We start from the raw sequence: 22,479 nt of genomic DNA on the forward strand, positions 1-22,479 counted from the left end.
AAGCATCAGTGAACTCTTTACAGCTGCTAACACCACTATAACAAGAATCCGTCCTGAACAGAGGTCTGGCCATATCTGAATTACGCTGCTGAATTCAACACACAACTCAAATTCCTCTTGACAACGACAGAGAAGAACTGCAACATTAGGAAGCATGAATGGATGGAAGCATTCTTTGTGTGTGGTTATCAGACTTCCTCACTGTGTGTGTGAGAAAGTCAGCAGGGTGGTGCAGTCTGCCTCAGTAGCTGTGATGGTTCCCAGCTCCACACTTGGCCCACTAACAGTTGTTCTTTGACAATAACAGAGGAAGTCATTTCTCCCTCGAGCAAAAACATCTGCTACCTGTTACACACACGCACACGCATGCACGCACGCACACAAAATGAAGCATATTAACATACATTAGGTATCTCCCAAGGCTAAACACAATGTCCTCATCATCTCAGCGTAAACACAGCGCCGGTGTGTGGCGTCCACGTACAGACACGCACATACATTCAGGCACACACGGTACGATACACACTCACTCCCCTTCTCTGTCCGTTCATTTTCTGGAGTCTAAACATCTTACCTCCTCAGCTTACACATGAGTGCAGGATATTTTACACACACTCCACAATGGCATGGCCACTATCTCCTCTATCAGTGTCCCTGTGTGGGATGCTCCCCTCCACACGTACGCTGCAGACCTCTATCTCTGTTTAGCTATGTTTAGACCACTTCACCTGCATGCAGCCCTGCAGCTCCTGTTATGACAGCCCTACCCTGCTTCCCACAGCTAGACACTCCTTACACATCTGCCTCCATCATCTCCATAATGCCCCCACCAACCTATACGCTTGCTATCTATAGCCTTGCTATCTATAGCCTGGTTACAGATGGCCCCTACAGATATACACGGTACTATCAGGAGCAAATGCTTTTGGTCGATGTCATGATGAAACTCCATACTTAGCAGAAAGAAGAAGCAGCTGTATCAGAGAGATAACCATGCACTCTACTATTCTTCCATAGGCTCTGATTTGGAATCACAACTGTCTTCTTTACGCTCAATAATAATTTTTTTCATTTGGCAATAAAACGCAATGAGAAACTGAAAAGTTTGCTGCCTTTCATATGAATTACATACACCACATGGACAATACTTATTCATTGATTAATTATTGGGTAACACAGAATGAGATATGTTTAGAAAGTTATAGTAAGTCTAACAGAGTCATTCAAATAGGAGACGAGTGTGTGCGGTTTTCCATTATACTGCAGCATCATGAAGAAGAAGAGGGACATTAAGTTTATTCTGTCAAGGACACTTTACTCCTCACAGTTTTATAGTATTTAAAAAAACATTTTAATTAAATCTATTACCATTAAACACAATACCACTGGTGAGAGATTGTGCAGCAAAGAGTAACAGGCTACACTGACAAGAGCAAACAGACTTTAAATGGGGTATTGCAAATAATTAGAAATTCTGACGTAAAAACCACTAAACAATTATCAATACAGGGATTTGCAGAAGATGTATATGTGTGATCAGGTGAGCTATTTCTTATATTGTCCAGCAGAGGTGTATTCATAGGTCCGGTGAAGCTGAACAGTGTGTGAGGTATGATGGGCTGGTGTGCTTTTGGTAGAAGGAAAAAGGAAATTGAAAGTCAGAGGAAGGGCTGCAGGCATCAGCTCTGCTGTCTCACACAGATATTTTTGTGTGCGAGTGCGACGTTGTGACCTTTACTCTCTCTTCTGGGCGGATAGAAAAAAGGTTGAGAGGAGAAATGATTTGAAATAGAAGAGTTAGAGAATGTGTGGCCTGAAACTGGCACGAGCAAAACTGCTAAATGGGAGTAAAAAAATGAATGGGCCAGTCCGAAGCGGAGGTGTCCACATTTACATGTACGCTACGCTACATTACAGCTACAAAGATCCTTTGAAGGCTGTTAAAAGATGAGCCCACAGAAATAACAGCAACAAATAAACAAATAGGTACGTGGCAGAAACACGTCATCAGACATCACCACATGGTTGACCAAAAGATATCTGACATAGCAACAGTAACCAAGGGGGTGCAGCTTGGAACGAGAGTAGAGTGCAGGCCGCTGAATTAAAGTCTTACAAGTACACTTAAAGCTTCCCAAAAGTGAGGATTTGCTGTTTTCTTTGTCTTATAATACACTGAATTCAGTTTAGTTTTGCACTCTTCAGTCAGAGAAAATGAGCAATTTGGCAAATATTTTAACATTTTAAAGGCAAATGATTGAGTCCATGCGTGTTGCAGATCTGTTTCTAGTCTCAAACTATGTCATACCGTACAGTACATGTAAATGTAAACCAGGCTGTCAACCCTAAGCTTCCTTGACCTACTACAGATGTATACAAAGCTGCTGTATAACAAAGTGACAGAGAAAGAGAAAAAAGACAGCTGGTGATACAGTACACAGAACGATGAAGATGAGACACGCAGAACACATGAGAGGATAAAGATGTTACCTCATGTTACAACATTCATTACGTAAGGCTAAATTACACAGGCAGCACACAATATGATCTCACCCTTTCGTATGGGACAGGGAGACAGGCGAACAGAGCGAATGAGGAAAAGTGTTTACAGAAGGCCAGAAAGACAGAGCAGCAGAAAGAGAAGATAGGAACGAGAGACAGAGAAGAAGAAGAGACAGGAAGCAGACACACACACAGAGGGGAAATAGAGCTGAAGAGACAAACGCAGACCCAGATCAGGAGACATCTGGGGAAGCGCCACACATGGCGGCCATGACAGGAAAGCAAACTAAAATCCACTCTCCTCCTGAAATCTCCTCTAAGCCCTTAAGAGGCCCACCTCCCCTCCTCCTCCTCCTCCTCGCCATCCTTTGCCTTCATCCCACAGTGGACCTCCCTGCAGTCCAGACCGCTACCAAACCATAAGTGCTCCATCAAGAACAAGGCAGAAATCCTGAGGAAAACGGCGCAGTTTTCATTCTTTGTGTTGACCCCTCAGCCTCATTCTTACCGCTCCACACCCCCAGCTCCCCCACCGACCCAATCAGTGGCATTCAATAAAAGGCTGGGGAAACTCCCTCTCCCCTTCTCCTCTGTGCGTGTTGATATTACCGGCAGACTGTTTGGTTGTGTTTGTCAGAGTGTGATGACAGAACTAAACAGTGGTATTTACCCTGCGATAACCGCCTTGTCTGGACAGGCTCTGTGTAGAAACTGGGTGTGTGGGACTGACACACAGATTGAGTGTGTGTGTGTGTTCTGAGGGTTGATGCACCATATCTATAATCTATCTCTGTTATGATAACTGCTTTGGTTAGTGCATTTTGAATTTTGTCTCTGTTGAGTGAAAACCTTTCAAGTCCGGTGGTGAAGGCCTGCGAGGAGGTTTATAAAGTCATGTATGAACAGATGATGTTTACTCCTTAGAAAGGCTGTAAATGCAAATGATTTACAAGAATACTTTTATCGGCACTGAAAAATTTGGATTTTGGATATGCACGTTTATCATCATATAAAAGCAACCGATGAGTATCAAAGTGCACCGTAAGATATAGTGAGTGTTTTCTGCAGCCAGGGGTTGGCGATACTGACAATATCAATTTCCAGATATTTACTGTAGGACGTCTCATTAACTACATGTACATGTAAGAACTGAAACCTGAAAACATTAATACGCTCAATACATTAAGTACATTGTGCTCTGTTCACTGTACATACATTATCTATAAAGTAATGTGCAGTTTTTGCTGACATTGCCTGGAATGTGTAAATTCATTCATATGTTTCTTACTGCATTACATTTACAATTACAATTAAAACTGAACATTATTAAAAGTAAAATAGGAAAGTGGGATAAGAAACTAATAAGCTGTTGCTACCAAATATTCTTGGGCATGAATTTGAATAATACTACACAGATCAAAGAAAGATGGGAAAATGATATTAATTCCAATATATCATACAATATGTGGGAGTACATATGTACTGGTGTACATTTGGTAACTAATTCGAATGTATGGAGGGAATTTAAATGGAAGATTATCATGAGATTCTTTCGGACACCTGAAATAATGGCCAAATTTGACAATACACATTCAAATAAATGCTGGAGAAACTGTGGCCCACATATTGGTAATCAGATTCACCTGTTTTGGCTGTGTCCCAAACTGGAAAGTTTCTGGAAAGAAGTGTTTAAAACACTTAATGCAATATGTGGGGTGAAAATTGTAAGGGACCCAATGGTGGCTTTACTAGGTCTATTACCAAAAGGCATCAATGGAAGAGCCATGTGGACTGGAAAATAATGGAAGTATACCAAATGGAACAAATAACATACTCCCTGAGACTTCAAAAAGATACACTCACTAGAAGGTGGAGCCCTGCAATGGGTATACTGTTATAGTGAAGAACCCATTTGATCTATATTATTGATCTGATATCTATATATATTTTTTTTTTACTCTATTTTTATTTTATTGTATTTTGTCTATCCCATTCTGTTGTAGTTCATTTATTATTTCTTTCTGTCACTATAGGTCTGCCCTCATTTTTATTTCGTAATTGTTATCATTTTTTCGTAATTGTTATCATTTTTTCCCTTTTTTTTTGAGGGAAAAAAAGGGAAAAAATAGCAGATATGATGAATGTGGTTTTGTATATTTGTTCTGAATGAAACTGAAATAAAAGTTAAAAAAAAAACTGAACATTATTGGCACCTTAGAAGTAGACTTTATAGCGGAACACGTGTATTTGATCACATTAGATTGTACAGGTTTACCCTAATAAAGTGGACAAAGATTGTGTAACAGCAGCTGAGGGAACATCCCGTCTTCCTCTGTTCTGGGGTTAGGGTTAGGGTTAGCCACAGTTTCAGAAACGGTGGTGAATATTTTGTCCAACATCACTGAAACAATTAGAGTGGACGAAACAACAGAAAGTCCTTTCCATGTGAGACAGTTTCATAAGCAACAGCTGTCAAATTAATAGAGAGCTGATTAAAACCACTCTGCGACAAACAATTATCTTTAATACCTCTAATTATTTTAATCTGCTGATTATGTTCGCGATTAAGTCATTATTTGGTCTAAATGTCAGAAAATTGTGAAAAATTTGAGCTCCTGGGCAAAGGATGACATTTCAAACAAAAATGTGGAAGACAATTCTGTGTTCAGAATGCTTCACGAGGCCCGAACAGAAAAACCAGCATGACTGAACTTCATGAAACTGTAGTTTTGGATATTCCCAATCCAAGAGGTCTGCCTCCGACCCCTTAATGCCCAATTTATGCTGCACATCATGCATAAAAGACCCCAAGTTGATATTGGTCAAGTTCCAGCTTGTAGTGTGCCATATGGTAAATGGTGCATAGACTGCATTTGTATAGCGCTTTTCTAGTCTAACCAACCACTCAGAACAACCCAAGCCTGCATTCACACACCGATGGCCTGACCCGCAGCCGCGAACCTATGCATCATCTCATTTGACAGGTACGTGATATGTGATGTGAATTTAGAGCACTGTGGGCGCCGCGGTTGCTCACCTTGTAGAGCATGTACCGTGTATCGAGGCTGAGCCCTCACTGCAGCAGCCTGGGTTTGATTCTAGGCCGAGGCCCTTTGCTGCTGGGCACCGTGATCACGATAATCTCCCAGTGATACACAAACCGCCTGTTCTCAAGACCAGTAGCAGCGACAATTATGTCCAATCCAATCCAATGATGAAGTAAATATCATCTGTCATGCAACCCTGTTTACGTGTATGTGTGTCATTTTGCATGAAAGTACAACAACTGTGCTGTTGAGCAACATACTGTACAGCCCTGCACCGACAATCATGGTTTGATTCCACCTGAAGCTCCCATCACCAAGTAAACACTTGTGGTCATTTCATCCACCCCACCCCAACCCCCCCTGAATGTTATTGCATATGTTATGTATATATGAGTCTCCTAGTTTATGTTGACGTGTGCGTGGGTGCAGACCTGCAGCAGAGTCCCGTGGATGTGGTTGTGTTGGAGTTTGGGTCCAGGCTCCGGAGGAAGCTCCTGCAGCAACGTGTGGACGGTGGATGGCACCTGGGTGACCAGCACAAAGGGGACGAGGGCGCGGGCCGCCATCTCTCTGGTCCGATACACTGCTGAGCGACCACATCTGCACGAACACACACACACACACACATCTTTTAGCCTTACATTACGTAACATCACATGTTTGAGTTAATGGAGGAAGTAATAAGGCTTCCCATTATCACAGCTCATGGGCTGTTATTATAACTGCTGAGTTCAATTTATTTTACAGCTGTAATTTTGTTATGAAAAATTTAGTAATTACTGTGTATATTATCATTATTTTGTCCTGCAGACACATTATGTCATGGACAAATTCTCAAGTTAGGAGTGATGACCCGTGACATATTTCTTTTGGATAGCAAGTTGCTATTTTTATGCATACATTACGTAACATCTCCATCTTTCTCCTGCTCTTTTTCTCTCTCCCCTACTGCAAAGGCAAATGATCGTAACCTAAACAGCTCCCAGGCGAGCAGATGGCTGATAAAATCAGAACAAAATGTTTTCAAATAATAACCGAACTATGAAGGAAATAATATATTTTGTTTTTACCCACACATATCTAGCGTATCTAGCATATCTAGTCTCTTTTTTTCACACACAAGCATAACTTCATTTACAGTATCAGCCGGTGATGGAGAATGTGGCCAGTCACCCTGAGCGCAAACTAAAATTAACCTTGTTTACAGGATGATAGTCTTTCCTTCTCCAGTGTCATAACACTGCCATAGCTGACAGGAGGGAAGGACGTGACCAAGACCTGAGTGAGAGGAGGGGGCGCAGAGGAAGAGCTACTGCCACTGAGGGAAGTGGGCAATCTAACCACATTTGTCTTTGTAAAAAGAGCAGTAGTTCAGTAGTTCAACATCAACATTTAAGATTGATACCACTCAAGTAAAGGCAGTTAAAGGCAAGGCTACAGCTAGTAGTTGGCTTAGCTTAGCACAAAGACTGCTAACCAGCTACTGGCCAATCATCAAGTTAGTAGAAATCATTGTCTGAGAACTTTGTGAGTCTGTACAAAATCCAAACACTGAGTTTTAATGCACAGAGCAGATGTTGAGATATTTCAGAGAGGACCTGCTGACCGACCTCACCACCCATAGAGCCAGTAAACCAGCTGTTTAGAGGCAACATTGCTAAAGAAAGAAATATCCACTCCCTGAATGTCTCAGGGCAACAAATGGGTCTTACACATGTATAGAGAGTATATATTAAATACAAACATACTGTACAGTCACATGGGAGCACCGCCAACAAACGCCCACACACACGCATGCAGGACAGCAGTCAGAGGAGAATGAAAGGTGTGTGTCTGTCGCAGGGTGTTTATAGGGCCTGTGACGGCACTAAGGCCGGCTGTGGACGCCAAACAAGCAGCTCAGCTCCACTGTGGAAAATTCAGCCGGCGGTTCCAGAGAAACGAGAAACACCGATCCATCACTGCAACGGTATGCAGAGATGAAAAGGAAGCTCACTTTTTCGGCTTTGGTATGAGCGAGGGCGAGATACGTGTGAAGACAACGTACAGCTGTGTGCAGTCTATGTTGAGACACAGTTTTCTGGAAGCACTGACAATAATTTGTCGAAAAATGTCTCCTTCTAGCCTGACTGCTGCAAGACAGAGGGCTTGAAATCAACATGGATTTAAACAAAGAGGGGGCTGTGCAACAAGTCAACTGTCAACAAATGCTCTTCCACCTGCTGTGAGCATGCCTCCCTCTCACACACACACACACACACACACCCACCTACAGCCAGACAGACAACCAAAGACCCTGTATCAAACACAGACAGCAGTTTGCATTCCTGAACTCTACGCGCCTGCACACGCGAATTTATGTGCACAAGCGTCTCTCTCTCTCACTCTCTCTCTATTTCTCACACTCACACACATCTAATGACTAAAATCCATTCCTCTCTTTCCACGCCTCCCAGCACCCATTTGGGGCCCATATGTTAACTATCTGTGCTAATTTGTCCCATTGAGACACTTTTGTAAAAGGAAATGACAGTTTGGAAGGGTGTAATTTTAGAAACGGGGCCGTCCCCTGTGGGGTCAGAGCAGACTGTCGACTGGCATGGACGAGACTCATCTGGGCCTCATTGTGGGGAAACTGGGGGAATGATTTCCTCCACAGAGACTGTAGCATGTTGGCCAAACAAGCCCAAGCAACAAACTGTCACTGAACAATGTAGTTAGTGCACATTAGGAAGGTGCTCTCATTCATATGGATGAGCTGTAGCTGTCTGAACACATTCAACCTGGAGTCTGGAGTTTGGCACCCCAAGTGGTAGTATAAAATCTGATTAAATCCACAAAATTACATGACCACAGCCCGTCCATGCAGACTGCCTATGTGTGAAACAATAATATACTGATTATGTTCATTATTGATTAATCTGTCTATCATTTTATCTAATTGTTTGGACAGTGAAATGTCAGAAAAGAGCAATAAATCCCCATCAGAATTTCCAAGAAGCCAATGTGGTATCTTCAAATCGCTTGTGTTCAACAAAAAGTCCAAAACCCAAATATATTCAGGTTAGAATTAAATAAAAAAAGACAAAAGGACAAATGCTCACACTGGAGAAGCTGAAAAATGGGGAATGTTTAGCTAACAATGAATCTACCAGAACTGTTTAATTTCTGTTCATAAGGTAAGCAGCCTCACTATGGTTTACAGGCATTGCCGGGCACTTTCAAAAGAAATGAGATACAAGGGAGTGAGGACTAGAAAGGGAAGGAAAGGAAAGGGAGTGAGTGAGGTAGGGAGGGCGAGGAGAGATGCCTGGACTGGATATCACAGGATATAAATCGCTATCATGAACGCAGAGACAGAGGGAGGGAGAGGGGAAAAGATAGAAGCTGAAAGAGAGACATGAGGAGAGGTAAGACAAACTGTTCATGCGATATAAAGAAGTTAAAGGCTGGATTGAAGCAGCCATTAATTATTAAAATAAATGTGCTTCACCCTCATCATCCTCCCCCTCTTTGTCGTCATTATCATCATTCTCCTCGTTATTATCCGGGCAGGTGTGACGCATGCCGAGGCCGGGCAGCGAAGGAATGTCTAAACATCTCGGAGGTGGGAGGGTATAAAGATAAAGATAAAACGCTGTGTGGTGTGATGGAGGGATAGGGGCAGGAGAATTATTAGGCACCATGCTCCGTGCTGTCAACAGAAGAGGAGCTAAGCTACATTTAATCCATGGAGGTAGCGGGTCAGATAGTATGGAGAGACGAGGGAAGAGGAGGAGGAGGAGGAGGGGGTGACAGTCGTCAAACTCATCAGACACGTCCACACACGCCCGGGGAAGATGAGGTGGGGGATGGGGGCTTGGTGAAGAGAAGCACGGCTGGAGCCAAAGAAATTAGAGCTGGGCTATATTTAACATTTCCAACATGTGGGCTTCATTTGGGTGGATGTGTGCGCAGCATACCTTCTCTGACAGTCAGAGTCAGCCAGCGAGGCAGCCGTCAAGTTATTGACCTGTTAACCGCATCCACAACAGATGGCTTCTTAAAGGAATCATCTCAAGATTTCACTAAGCTACTGACTTGTTACCGTAAAAAGTGCATCAGTCCATCAACGACAGATTTCAGGCTGCACGTTGCAACTTTGCACATTTGCAGCTCCAAATGGTAACTGTCCGTGTTTACAGCCCTGCCACTCTGCGACCCCACTTTCCATTTGCCACCTTCTGACCAGGATGAACTCAGCGGTCTGACTGACAGTGGAGCCCAAATAAGAGAAACCCTCCCCGCTTTTAATTAACAGCATCATAAAAGGTTATACATGGAAACATTAGAGCACGGTTCGACTGGGTAGCTTTCCAAAACACTCTGATGATGATGACACCTGCCTGTTTATACACATTTAGTACAGTAACAGCTCTGTATTGCTCAGCATAAGATAACAACTAATACAATAAATTACATCGATGTGATTTTGATAAACAACATTATCGTAAATCTGGAAAAACAAAATAGGTTTGGGCTCCCATCTGTCTAAAGAGGCAGAAGATTTGCCAGTTTTAAATAACAAATACTGTAGTAGGTAATCATATCTGAAGAGATTAAATGGAAAACAGAAGTGATTGTTAAATAACTGTGACTGAAAGCGACTCTAAGGATAAACACATTCAGATTAAAGGAGCGCACAGTTTAGTCTAACATTGTCATCCCTGGTGCCGCCAGAGTGTCTACAAATATCTTGTGAAACAATCATTATGTTGATATTGCTAAACAGTTGAGAAGCTGTTCAACAATGTAATATGTTCAGTCAGCTGTAATGAAGCAGGAGGCAAACATGTCAGGTTTCCCATCCTAACAACAACCAAATCCCCAGACAATATGTCCTGACCAAGCCCACCAAAACACTGCACTGATGGATCACCCGTCACTGCCAACATTCACCCGCTACCAACACACGTTCAGTGAGACACACGGATGAAAAATAACCCACACTCAAGTGCTGTTATCTAAACCATAAGGAGAGCATTCCAACCTCAAGGTCTTAGTCTAACCACCCCCAACCATCTCCTCCCAAACACACACAAACAAACTCTGAGACACACACACACACACAAACACACAACTCTGACTTACAGCACACAATTCCTCCCCTCCAGCTGTAACATTTACTGCACTTAGCTCTGTCGACTACCTCCTCTAAGTGCAATTTACACTTTCTACTCAGCGACACTACAAACAGTGGAAGTGGAAGTGATTTCTCCTTCATGCATAACACTGTACAGCTTGGACTATATTCATATTTTACCCTGTCAAGGCTTGTCTGGACGCACGATGTGATTTGTTTGACGTCTTGGGGAAGGGTGTCTCCTCTTCTGTTCACCTGAGAGCGCCTGTTGCACCGGGAGAGCGCAACATGTGACGAAGATCACATTATCTCCCCCTTTGCCAGCTTTCCATCCACAAAACATGACCAGCTGTGTTAGCTGGCATGCCAGGTCATGCTAGCAAGCAACACCTCCGAAACAGAGCTTCAGTCTCCGTAATAGTGTTTTGCTGCCCCATCGCCTGGATTCCTACGCTGATACATTGAGAGCAATGAAAAACCAGAGTCAAGTTCCTTTTATGTGCATGCATACTCAGCCAATAAAGCCGACTGTGATTCTGACCTCGACTTCCATGGTTTTATTATCTACACATTTGCAAAGCACATTGCAAAAACAGTAAACTTCCATTTAATAGTGTACAAACAACTGTACAATAGTACAACTTATAGTAGAGATAGATATGTAGTGTATGTGTGTGTTTCTCTTCATTAAAACTATTTGGGTTTTCAGACCTCTGGAGCAAACAGTCCCTTTTCAAAGGGGCTGCTGAAGGGTTAGGAGTTAGGCTGACAGCGGGCCTGTGGTTGTGATGGTAAAGGTTCAAGTTTGTGGATAAGGAATGTGTTAAATCAATGAAGGTCCTCACAAGAACAGTAACACAAACGTGTGTAAGAGGTACGAGCTTCAGTTCTATTTGCAGGTGCAGCAGGCGAACATGCACCAGTAATATTTGTAGCTTTGTGCATCTCAGGAATGTAAAAAATGAAGGCTGTAACCACAGTTTCCCATTCGCCTGGAAGGTTTACTCCCCAGTAAACAGTGAGAGGAGTCCAGATAAAACCAGTCACAATCTAATCAACCGCTACGGCGCAAGACAGCACAAGCAGCAAAACAGAGACGCCAACTCCATCTACACAGGTGTTTTGTCTTAGCGTGCAGGGACACAAAATCAGAAAAGGTAACTATACAAAAAGTTTCTTATTTTGAGCCATTTTCCTAACTGGTAATACACAAGCTGGACTTTGGTGAGTGTAACGGAAAAAAACAGCAAAGAAACGATGCAAGACATTCATATAAAGAAATGCAGAAGCACCTGTGTAAACAAAGCAAAAGAACACACACACGCACACGCACACACACACACATACACACACACACACAGGCGCTCAGACTGCAGATGTTTTGTCTTGGTGACTGTTCTATACTTAGAATGAGTTCTGGTTCAGAGAAACGTTGCTTGAGAGGTTTATCACGGCTGAGAGAGCAGGTGTGCGACCCTCTTCTATTTGATAGAACATTCCCCATGCTAATGTTTCTTTTTAACCTATATATCAGCATTCGAGCTCACTGGAAACACATTCTCATAGACAGCGATGACACAAGGGAGGAGCAGCTCACAGGCACAGCTTTCTACCCATTCGCACACCGCGGGTCACTGAGCAGCCTCCTGAAGCAGCTGGGGGGAGGGAATTCCTGTTCAAGGTTACTTCAACTCTTTTATGATGGAAGAAAGAGATTTAAAAGATGAATAGTACTGAATAAAAATAACGTGTGTGTGTTTGTGTGTAGCACTGACACCCACCTAATGATGAAGGGCATGAAAGGAGCGAGTCCCAGAGGCGACGATGATCCATCCATGGGAGACGGGTAGAGTCGACTGAGCACCAGCAGCAGCAAGAACAGACTGGGGTGAAGCTTCACCTGACCACTGTCACTAAACAGACACAAACAGCTGGTCAGCTGCTAACAAAGCAACATGGATGTCACCTGAAATGTGCAGGTGACAGCGGTGCATAACGCACACAGCAGCCATTAGATCAACGATAACTGTGGTGTAGATGTAGGGGTTGGAGGGTCTATATGATGATGGTGTAGCTTTTTTTGGCCCATTTCATTAAACTTGCATATGTTCATAATATATAATGACACCATATAATATTGGACTCTTGGATTTCTCTTCCTGTTAGCTCTGAGGTTTCTCATAGACTCTTATTATAACAGGGTTTTCGGGGGAGCTTTCCTTGCCTTCTTAAGTGTTCAGTATGCTTCAAACAACCTCAGGAGTGTAGTCCGAACATGTCTGAAGGCAAAGGTGTTTATAGCTGTTCTGAACGGCCACACTCGCGGACGGGGTGAAAAGCCTGCCGTCATAAAGAGGGGCGAGGCGTGATAAATCACACAAACTGGGATCATGGCGCACACTTTTGGACTCTCCTCAGCGCGAGCACACTGATGTCTTTTTAGAGCACGGCTTTGGTCAGGCACCATCGCTGATGCAGGCCTGTGGAGTCCATTAAGATACTGTACAGCATAAATAAACTCAACTAAGTGAAGGGCTGTTGTATGTGACTGGGAGGAGACAAGTATGTGAATCTCTCAGCCACTATCTATTATCCAAAGATAAAATAAGGCTCGCTTACCAGCACATCTAAAGCTCACAAATGAACATGTTATATCTTGTTAGTTTAATCACAAAATGATAAAAATGACAAGCTGTGATTGTACTTGAAGTTATGTGAAGTACCTAGCCTCAGTTCTAGTTTTTACACCATGCTAAGCTAACCTCACCTAGCTCTGGCTTCACATGTAGTGTACAGATGTGAGAGAGATAATGATCTTCTCATTTACCTAGAAAGAAAGTGAGTGTATTTCCCACCATGTCAAAATATTCCCTTAAAGTCATTGTTGTTGTTTTCATTGATATGATGTAGCTAAAGCAGTGTAAGAGAAGCTAATAGTCTGGTGGCAATTCTGGTGTGTTGTCCAATTTTTTTAAAAATCGGGATTAAACAGCAATAAGGCTGACACATGAGAACCATATATAATGAATATTCCAAACTAAAATAAGCCTTAATTCCTCTGGCTCTTCAATACACACTGCACATCTAAAGCCACCCACACTCCAATACAGTCATCTCCTCATCCGTCCTTGAGCTGAGCTTTTCACCTCCCTCTTTTCCTCCATCCAAATCTCATCACTGCCAACTGAGTCAGAATGGAAACTGACCGTCTCTGCCAGCGGTTTCACAGTTTCACTCTGACACGCTCGCAGTGGAGGAGGGAGGGAGGAAAATGGAGAAGCAGACAAGAACTCAAGCGGCAGCACGGGGAAAATGAAGAAAATGCTTGAATATCAGGTGTCTAGTATGGAGAGTGACCACGCTTTGCCTTCAGAACAGTTTCTCTCTTCTCTTCTCGTCCTGCTGCCAAAGTCCAGCTCTTTGAGGGGCGAGTGGAGCGGGATTGAACTCCTCAAACCTTTAGAGAGTTTTCTATCTGCTGGAGAAGGATTTTCACTGCATCTCGGTTAATAACACCACTCAAACGTTAGCAGTGTCACTTCAGCAGTCTGTACAGTGAAAACATAAGGCCAGTCTGCTTTTATGAGTGTGTGTGTCAGGAGGGCAAAGTGTCCTTCGGGCCCTGTCATTAGTCGTGAGGATCTCATAGGATGGAGGCAGAACAACAGACCCCCTGCGAAAACAACTTGTGCTTTTCATTACTTCATTCAACAACACACACAAGCACAACCGTCCGCTGGGAGCGCCACACATCTGCGAGATGGGAAAAGTAATAGCAGCTCAATTAGTAACCAGTCCAATGTGTTTAGAGTCACGGTTTAGTCAAGCACAACGGGACAGGATGTGATGTCAGAGAGCCAGGAGGGGGGCAAATAGAGGGCAATTGCAAACATATTAGGCCTTGTTGCGACACAGCTGGAGGCAGAAACACTTGACAGGATGAAAACGAGACCAAGTGGCATTAAATGGCACTCCAAACTTCCACCTTGAGGTCTTCCATGAATGTCCTCTCTCCCTGAACTCCTCAATAATCTCCAGCACCCGGATGTGTGAAGAAAGAGTCATTTTTGTTTTAAAGAGGGTGGAAACAGAACACTGACCTTAAGTATTTTTACTCTTCATTTAGAGAGTAGTGAAAGCGGCACAGCAGCAGAGACGCACAGCCAGCCAAAGGACACTAAAGCTTTAGCTTAGCACTTATTTAGCTCCCAGGCAAATAAATGATCAGTTTTGTTTAAAGAATTAGAGAAAAGTACTTGGAATAAGATATGAAAACTGTTTTTCTTGGAAGTGAAGGCAGTGGCTGATAAGAGCAGTTTAAAATTTGGAAATAGTTTCAGAGATAATCAAATTTAATTTCACTACACTGACATAATAAGATTAGTAATTTGAAATGTATGAATCTACAGACCATATAAAAAGCACCAACAGTTCATCACTAAGAAGCCAGGCTTCTGAGCTGTGTGCTCCAGTGCTTTCATGTCAAAAATGTTATCTAAAAAGTGGCCAAAAACAGCAGCAGGTGCATATACACAGTGCGACTGGAGGACTGCCCGTCCCAGCCAGAGGGTTAGTGAGCCGAGGTAAAGGGGACGATGTCATTCGAAATACTGGTCCAGAGGTGGAAAGGGTGAGGTTAGGTATAATTGAAGAGTGTTGAAAAATCAATAAATAGAATTCATCCAAAGACAATAAAGTGTTGTTTTTTAGACTAAAACACAGGTTGTATACTGGCCCGCCATTGAAGAAATCCACCATTAATACTGTATTTCAGGTCTGCATCCAGACTTTAAAAATCAAGTCCAAAGCTCATCCAGGCTGTAACATGAAGTGCAGACAGCCAACACTTTAGAAGCTCACTTTCTTTACATGCCTCAGCACAGAATGCTGCCTGAGGAGCAGCAGAGAGCTCACATGTGGCCTATCTGCACGTACATCACTGTTTCCTTTTCTTCGTCTTTGCTCTGTGTGGACTTTTATGGATTTGGCTTCTTCAAATACTGTCTGTTTTTTTGATCACTTGGCTGTGGGTGCAGGATTGTTTTCCATTCACTCTCCTTCTTCACAGTATTTGTTTGTGGAGGAACGATGGATTACGTAGTACATAATGTATATGCATAGTTCCAAACCTTATTTCTAGAATGCTTCGTATACAGTGACCTATTTCCAGAATGCACTTGTACTGTAAATTCCACGAGACTCTAAAACCACTAACGGCAGCTCTCTTTTCCTTCTGTCCTGCTGAGTATTGCAACAGTGCGGTGTGGTCGGGCTGTTTGGGTGGCGCGATACACAGAGATGATGTGGGAAGTGAGAAAGCCTAGATCTGGTTCCGTGGGAAATTTGCTGATGTTTTAACAAGGGTCAAATTGTGAAAGAGCCAGTCTGAAAAAGCATTCGATTAATTGGATCCATATTAAGATAAGGCCGCCTGGGGAGCTGTTGGACGACTCAAATGCTTTTAAAAAGGGAGTTGGGGCTGAACTAAAAATGATAAGGCCAATGAACCTCAGTAGACTCAACTCCCCACTGCAAAAAAAAAAAAAACTAAATCTTGACAAGACATTTGCTTTATTAGGTTGTAAAGTCTTATGCTTTATGCAAACAGTCTGTCACAGTTGAGCAAATGAACAAAGGCCCACACAAGAATTCAATCTAGGGCAATGCTGCTTTAGAGACCATAGCACAGCTGCCCTATCATCTTAAAAAAACAAAAAAACATGTCTCTTACAGCTTGAATGTGAGTAAAATTAAAGCTATAATGGCATCGAGAAGTGTTAAAAGCTATGGCATGGGCTGAATGTGCAGTGTGCTGATGGTGGATTAAGGAGGACCGCCTCACCTTTCCACCGTGGCCGCAGCCTCCTCCAGCTGGTTCAGCAGGAACGGATAGAGGGCTGGAAAACGAGTGAAAAACTCTCGGCCCGTCATCCTGAGGGGAGAGACAGAGAGAGACGGAGAGAGCATGAATTTCTAACAGTAATAACGGCACTTAGAGGGTAAACCAAGGGAAATGAGGATTCTTAAGCAGGCCGTCTCCGAAGTATAGAGTAGTGGTGGTGGTTCCATACATTCCACTTCATCTTAAAGAATTATTTTTAACTAGACTAAGTATACAGCCTAGCTAGTAGCTCTGTGAGGCCTGACTTAGGCACAGCGGTGGTTTGAGCTGAATGCTAACGTCATCGTGCCAACATACTGTTGTTAAGCAGGTATAATGTTTACAATGTTTACCATCTTGGTGTGATAACGTTTGCTAATTAGCAATAAACACAACATAAGGCTGAGGGTGATGGGAATGAATTTAGTCTTTTAGTATTAAGTAGGTATTTGGTCCAAAAACCACAGAACAGGAGAAATTAAAATGTAAACCTGATGATGGCGCTACATGAAAAGTCAGACGATCACCAAATTTATTACAGTTCAGCACGAGGTGAGCATGAATGTCCAAATTGCATAATAATGTATTCTATTCAAGGCATTTCATCAAAAAGCACAAATGTCACCCTCACAGCTCAACGAGATAAAAAGTCAGAGGATCACCAAATTCCTCAGGATTCGTCCTCTGGACAAAATTTCATGCATCCAATAGTTGCCGAGATAGTTCAGTCTGGACAAGTGGATCGGCCAACTGACCATCCGCCAGACTGATGCTGCCCTCCCTACAGCCTCGCCACTACTGTGGGTAAATAAGTCACTGTTTGTAAAAAGATCCGGCTGTAAAACGAGCACTGCATTTCATATTGTTTCCATAAAAATGGACACTTGCAAAACACAGATGAAAGGAAGAACGGTGAAAATCAATGGAGGTTGTGACATCCTGATTCACAGCCTCTGGTCTGGGTCAGTTTTCAAAAACAATAGATCCCACTTTTCCCACCCTAGTTTGCAATGCAGGATTTTCATTAACAAAATGTTCAATTACCTGATCACTCATATTCAAATTCAAATTAATATTTGCCAAATACTCTGGCAACCAGACACAGCAAGAAGCAGGCGAGGGGAAATGATGAAGAGTATTCAAATGTTGTGAAGTTCTGATAAGAGATGGAAATGTGTCAGATACTCTCCAAACACACGAACGCAGTCTGTATGTTTGCTAACGCAGCTACAGCTAGAAACAAACACCTCCATCTGAGTGTATATGCGCATATGCTGCGCCATGTGCCACGGTCACGTGTGTGTCTGTGCTGATGCATTCGCTCACTCGCGCACATACACAACTGTCAATAAAATGGCAAGCTTTATATTTAACGCTGGCGGTCTTGCTGCAGCAACCGCCATTCAGCCTCAGAGCCAATAAAGTTTTTATTTAACTCTGCCCGCCTAAATCAAGTCGCTCCTAAAGGAAAGAGGTCTGGTCTGCCAAACACATGATCACAAGCCTGGAGAGATCTCATACTGCTTCAGTCACGACTGCCACTGATTCTGGACTAACGCACAAAAATACACACACACACACACACACACACACTGGACCTGGTTCAAGTTAGCAGCAGGCACTGTCATGGTAGGAAAGTGAGTCATGTGTGTAGTTTTTAAAACCTCTTTCAACCTGGATATGACACACTCCTCACCTCTTGTGACCTGACACACACACACACAAACACACACATACACACACAGATAAAGAGTGAGGATAACTGAATGTACTCCCTGCACAAGGAAACAAGTGTAAAAGTAGTCGAAGCTAAATAAAAATCTGAAAGTGTGCAAATACAGGAGTGATGTCTGAAGAGTGTGTGTGTGTGTGTGTGCGTGTGTGTGTGTGTGTGTGTGTGTGTGTGTGTGTGTGTTTGCTCCGCCCTCCTCTGCTCTCTCTAATGAGAGCCTCTCAGTCTGACAGGACTGTGCTGCCCGGAGGACAAAGGTCAGAGGTTGTGTCGGAGCAGATTAGATGGGGTAAAAGGGGTAAGGAGAGGAGAGGAGGAGGTGTAAGCGAAAGGCCTGCTCATGTTCGTGGGCTCACAGCTGTATGCGCACACTCGCATCAACTACATTACCTTTAAGGCAAATGGCACACAGTGTGATTACAGAGTGCACACACAAGATGTTATATAATAGGTAGCAGAGGAAAGGGAGTGTGTATACTCGAGTACAGTTTTGAGGTGTGTGTGCTTTACTTGAGCGTTACTAGTCAAGCACACATTTCTGATGTCTGAGTTATTTGCAGTTATACCAAAGAGACATTTCTCCTCTGTTTGTCTCAGATAGGTTTACTGTTCTAATTGTTCAAAGGCCAAAAGAGGTTAGAGAAGAGAAAAGTCTGGAAACTGAATACAAGTTTGTAAAGCAGAATGTTTTTTTCTTTTTTTCCCTCCAGTCTATCACCTCACAACTCCAAAATATGTCTTGTGACCATTCGAAGAGGAGCAACTCCTTCAACCCCTGCTGCTTCCTTGCTGATGCATCAGTATTAACATTTAATACAGAACAATATACCAGTTGGAGGCTCTGCTTTTCCACTTTACATCAGTACATTTCTCTTCTGCACTTGTTCTTCAGCAGGATTTGCAGGACTTTTACTTGTGTTGATTACTGAGTATTTTTTCAATGTTGTGTTGTAGTCGTAGAAGCTCCAGACACTTTGTACACCACTGACAACAGGTTGTACAAGCAGTCCTGCTGAGGCACCTTATGAACTCCCCTGCTCTCTGAAGAGAAATATTTACGACCGTGCTCAAAAGCACATCAGTAAAAGAAAAAGTGAGGGAGAGACATCAAAAAGTAGAATGGGAGAGCCCAGCGCTTATAGCTCCAATGCATTTACAATAAAATAAAATTTAATAACTTATCAAGGTTGATGTTTGGAAAGGCTTCAGGAGGGCTGATGAAGGCTGTTTGGAAAAACATCAATCTATAAGTTGCAACGACTATATCAGAGTTAAGAGTGTGTAGCTTTCCCTCAGAGTAACATTCTTGGATGTACGTATAAGAGCACATGCAGTGCAAAGAGAGGAGTTGACCCACGCTGGAGATGAAGCTGGATGGAGGCTTTGGTTGGAATGCAGAGAGCACTCTTCGCTCTGTCAGCTTTGTTTACAGTTGCATTTATCTCAGCAACGATATCGGATCAACGTGAATGCACAGTCACAGAGCGGAGAAGCCCGAGTCCGGGCTTAGTCGAACGATGATCCGCAAGCAAACAATACGTCTCCATTCAAGTAACGATGTAAAATACACGGCTGAGATTCCCACAGACGGCAAGAAGCTCAGTCTTCCCGTACACACAAACACACACAATGCTGTAAATAAACTGGTTTGTGTGAGAGGCAAATGTGTTTATGCTCCAGCTACAATGGACCAAGAGGTCCTTACACACATGCAGCCAAATATTAGAGTGGACAAGCTGTCACAGTGCATTTTCTGCTGCCAGAGATCACAACCGTAAAATCACGGTAATAACAGAGACCAGACATTCAACCGACTGTGGAAAAGACAAACTCCCAAAGACACATCTATAAATGAGTTGCAGCTTTCTTGCTCACACACGCACAGCTCGGTACCAGTTTCAGATCAATACAGTGACATTCACTGGCATGGTGACTGACCAAAACTCTGATCCAAAAATCACACTAAATACAAGTTAGAGTTGAAATGTTTTTTCTTCTCTCGGCCGTTCTTCTATTTCCCATTAATCACAGCCCACACACTCTCCCACGTGCGTATAAAAGTCACCCCACATAGAAATAATAAGAAAGAAAGCAGCAGACAAGAGGAGGGGGCGATAACTGAGAGCTATACGAAGGGAGGGACAGCAGACTGAAAACAGACAAGATAAACAGCAGCAGCCTTGGCTTGGTTAAGAGTGTTCAGAGGCCTTCAGAGAAGCAGCCAATAGAAACACAGCAGAGGGAACCAGATAGAGCAGGGCCCAAAGCCCTGTGAAACTTTAGCCTGGATTATCTGCGGGGTTACAAATCATTTCTGAGCTCAATATAGACCTCAATACAACTATCATGTAGTCCTCCAGCCGAACAGTGCGAGCACGTTATTGTTCATGTTTGTTTTAATATGCTCTGAATACTAGATGATATCTGCATCAGTTCCAGCAGGGTTGTACATACTACAAGCTGTGCAAGGCCACTCTGCATATTTACACTGCAGAGCAGCAATGAAGTGACAGGTTTAAGCAGAGTAAGAGTCTACAGCCATGCTAATAGCTCTCTGAGGCTCTAATTATAGGCACATTTGTTCTTTGAGCTAAACGCTACTGTTAGCATGCTAACATGTTCACAGTGACAATACTAGCATGCCGATGTTTAGCAGGCTTTCCTTTTGTTGCCATGCAGAGGTTGATAGCAAGGCTAAAGAGAAATAAAAGAACAAAGGAAAGACTCCACTGTGAGATACCAGCAAAGAAGGCATGCTTTTTTAAAGATTTGCCAGCTACAGCATCAAATATTTTCCTTTGATTATATAATTCTGTAAAACCTGTTGCAGCATCCAACTTGCACCTCAGCTGGATACAACAAATCATAAAATATATATGGAAAAAACACTTGACCCAGGTCTGCCATCATCCTCACTATCAAGGTTTCCAAACACTTGGATGGTTGTTTGACAAGGTAATGGGAGCTTGTTAGAATTTAAGACTCTTTTCCAGAAACGTCAAAAACAATCCACAATTTTTCAAACAGTCCTTGACAGCAAAGCAGAACAAACAACTGATAACCTTCCAACTAAGCTGGAGACAGTTAAACTTTTATACTGATTCATCATCAGCTCAAACTCACTTTGACTGGGAGTGTGACGGTGGCGGACGATCATATAAACATTTCACGCACTGAAATGAGACATCCACCAACTGACAGCTCCTCGAAGGAAATGATTATTACAGACATCATCTGATCTCATTTGCCCTGAAAAGCTGTAAGGATATCTTCACCTGTGTGCTGACTGTGGAATTTCAGGTAACATTTTTTCCCAAAATAAAAAACTTGTGTGGCCAATAGAGGGTGAGTCCTGCTCATCACCTGTCCTTATTCTGGCTAAAATCATAACGATCCGATTCAAACAGCCACCAGAGTCAAACTGACAGTGATTTACTGTATCGACAAACATAATTATCTATGAGCCTATTATTAAAAGTTTAATCTCTGGCATGATTATTGAATTAATATCATCATAACCAGCATCACTCTATGGTTCAAATGCTGTTTCCGTTCATGTTTCCACCCTGACGGCAACATTCCCAAATTGCGTGACAAAGTACATTTTTGTAATCCAGATCATATTGTTCACAGATGTGTCATTGGTGAACGGCTCCAGCCCTCGTAAGACCACACGTGTAGCTCTTTGTTTGTAATTGTACTTTTGATGGCACACATTTGCAACAAATGTTGCTGTACTGTACTCGGGGCTTTTTCAACTACAGCCCACAGGTGTGACAGCAGGTACAATACAGCACTGGCCAGATGGTCACAAGAGTTCTCACAGAGCAATAATAACACATTGATACTGTGTGCTTCTGTTTTATTTATTAAATGTGAAACTGCCCATTTTTCTTTCCCTCCTGTCCTGTCGTTATTGCTGGTACAGCAGCAGAGACCTGCATCTCCACAAGCAATAATCAGCTATGGGTGAGAGTGGAGTGAAACCAGCATTTCAGCCAGAGTGGTGCTTCAACAGCACCCCCCGGTGGTGGGAAACAGCCACTGTTTATACACACACTGCTTTTACTTTGATTGCAAGTACTCTAGATGTTTATTCTAAATTCAAGCTTGCTTCCTTGTAACACTGCTGACTATTGCTGTAGCACAACAATATAGATTTATTACATTCTGAGCAACACAGTCTGGCTCACAG

At 42.9% G+C, this 22,479-nt stretch overlaps 1 protein-coding gene across 1 annotated transcript in view; it reads right to left on the minus strand.

Moving 5' to 3' along the window:
• The window catches only part of thada (THADA armadillo repeat containing), a 94,366-nt gene that overhangs the window by 38,598 nt on the left and 33,289 nt on the right, over nucleotides 1-22,479 (minus strand). Inside the window, exons 27-29 of the mRNA XM_041947015.1 lie at nucleotides 16,514-16,603; nucleotides 12,453-12,584; nucleotides 5,981-6,149 (exon numbers count right to left, since the gene is read on the minus strand). Coding sequence (XP_041802949.1) covers nucleotides 5,981-6,149; nucleotides 12,453-12,584; nucleotides 16,514-16,603 — 391 coding nt within the window. The remainder of the gene's footprint in view (nucleotides 1-5,980; nucleotides 6,150-12,452; nucleotides 12,585-16,513; nucleotides 16,604-22,479) is intronic.

This window comes from Chelmon rostratus, chromosome 11, assembly GCF_017976325.1.
Source record: "Chelmon rostratus isolate fCheRos1 chromosome 11, fCheRos1.pri, whole genome shotgun sequence".
Taxonomy (NCBI): Eukaryota; Metazoa; Chordata; class Actinopteri; order Chaetodontiformes; family Chaetodontidae; genus Chelmon; species Chelmon rostratus.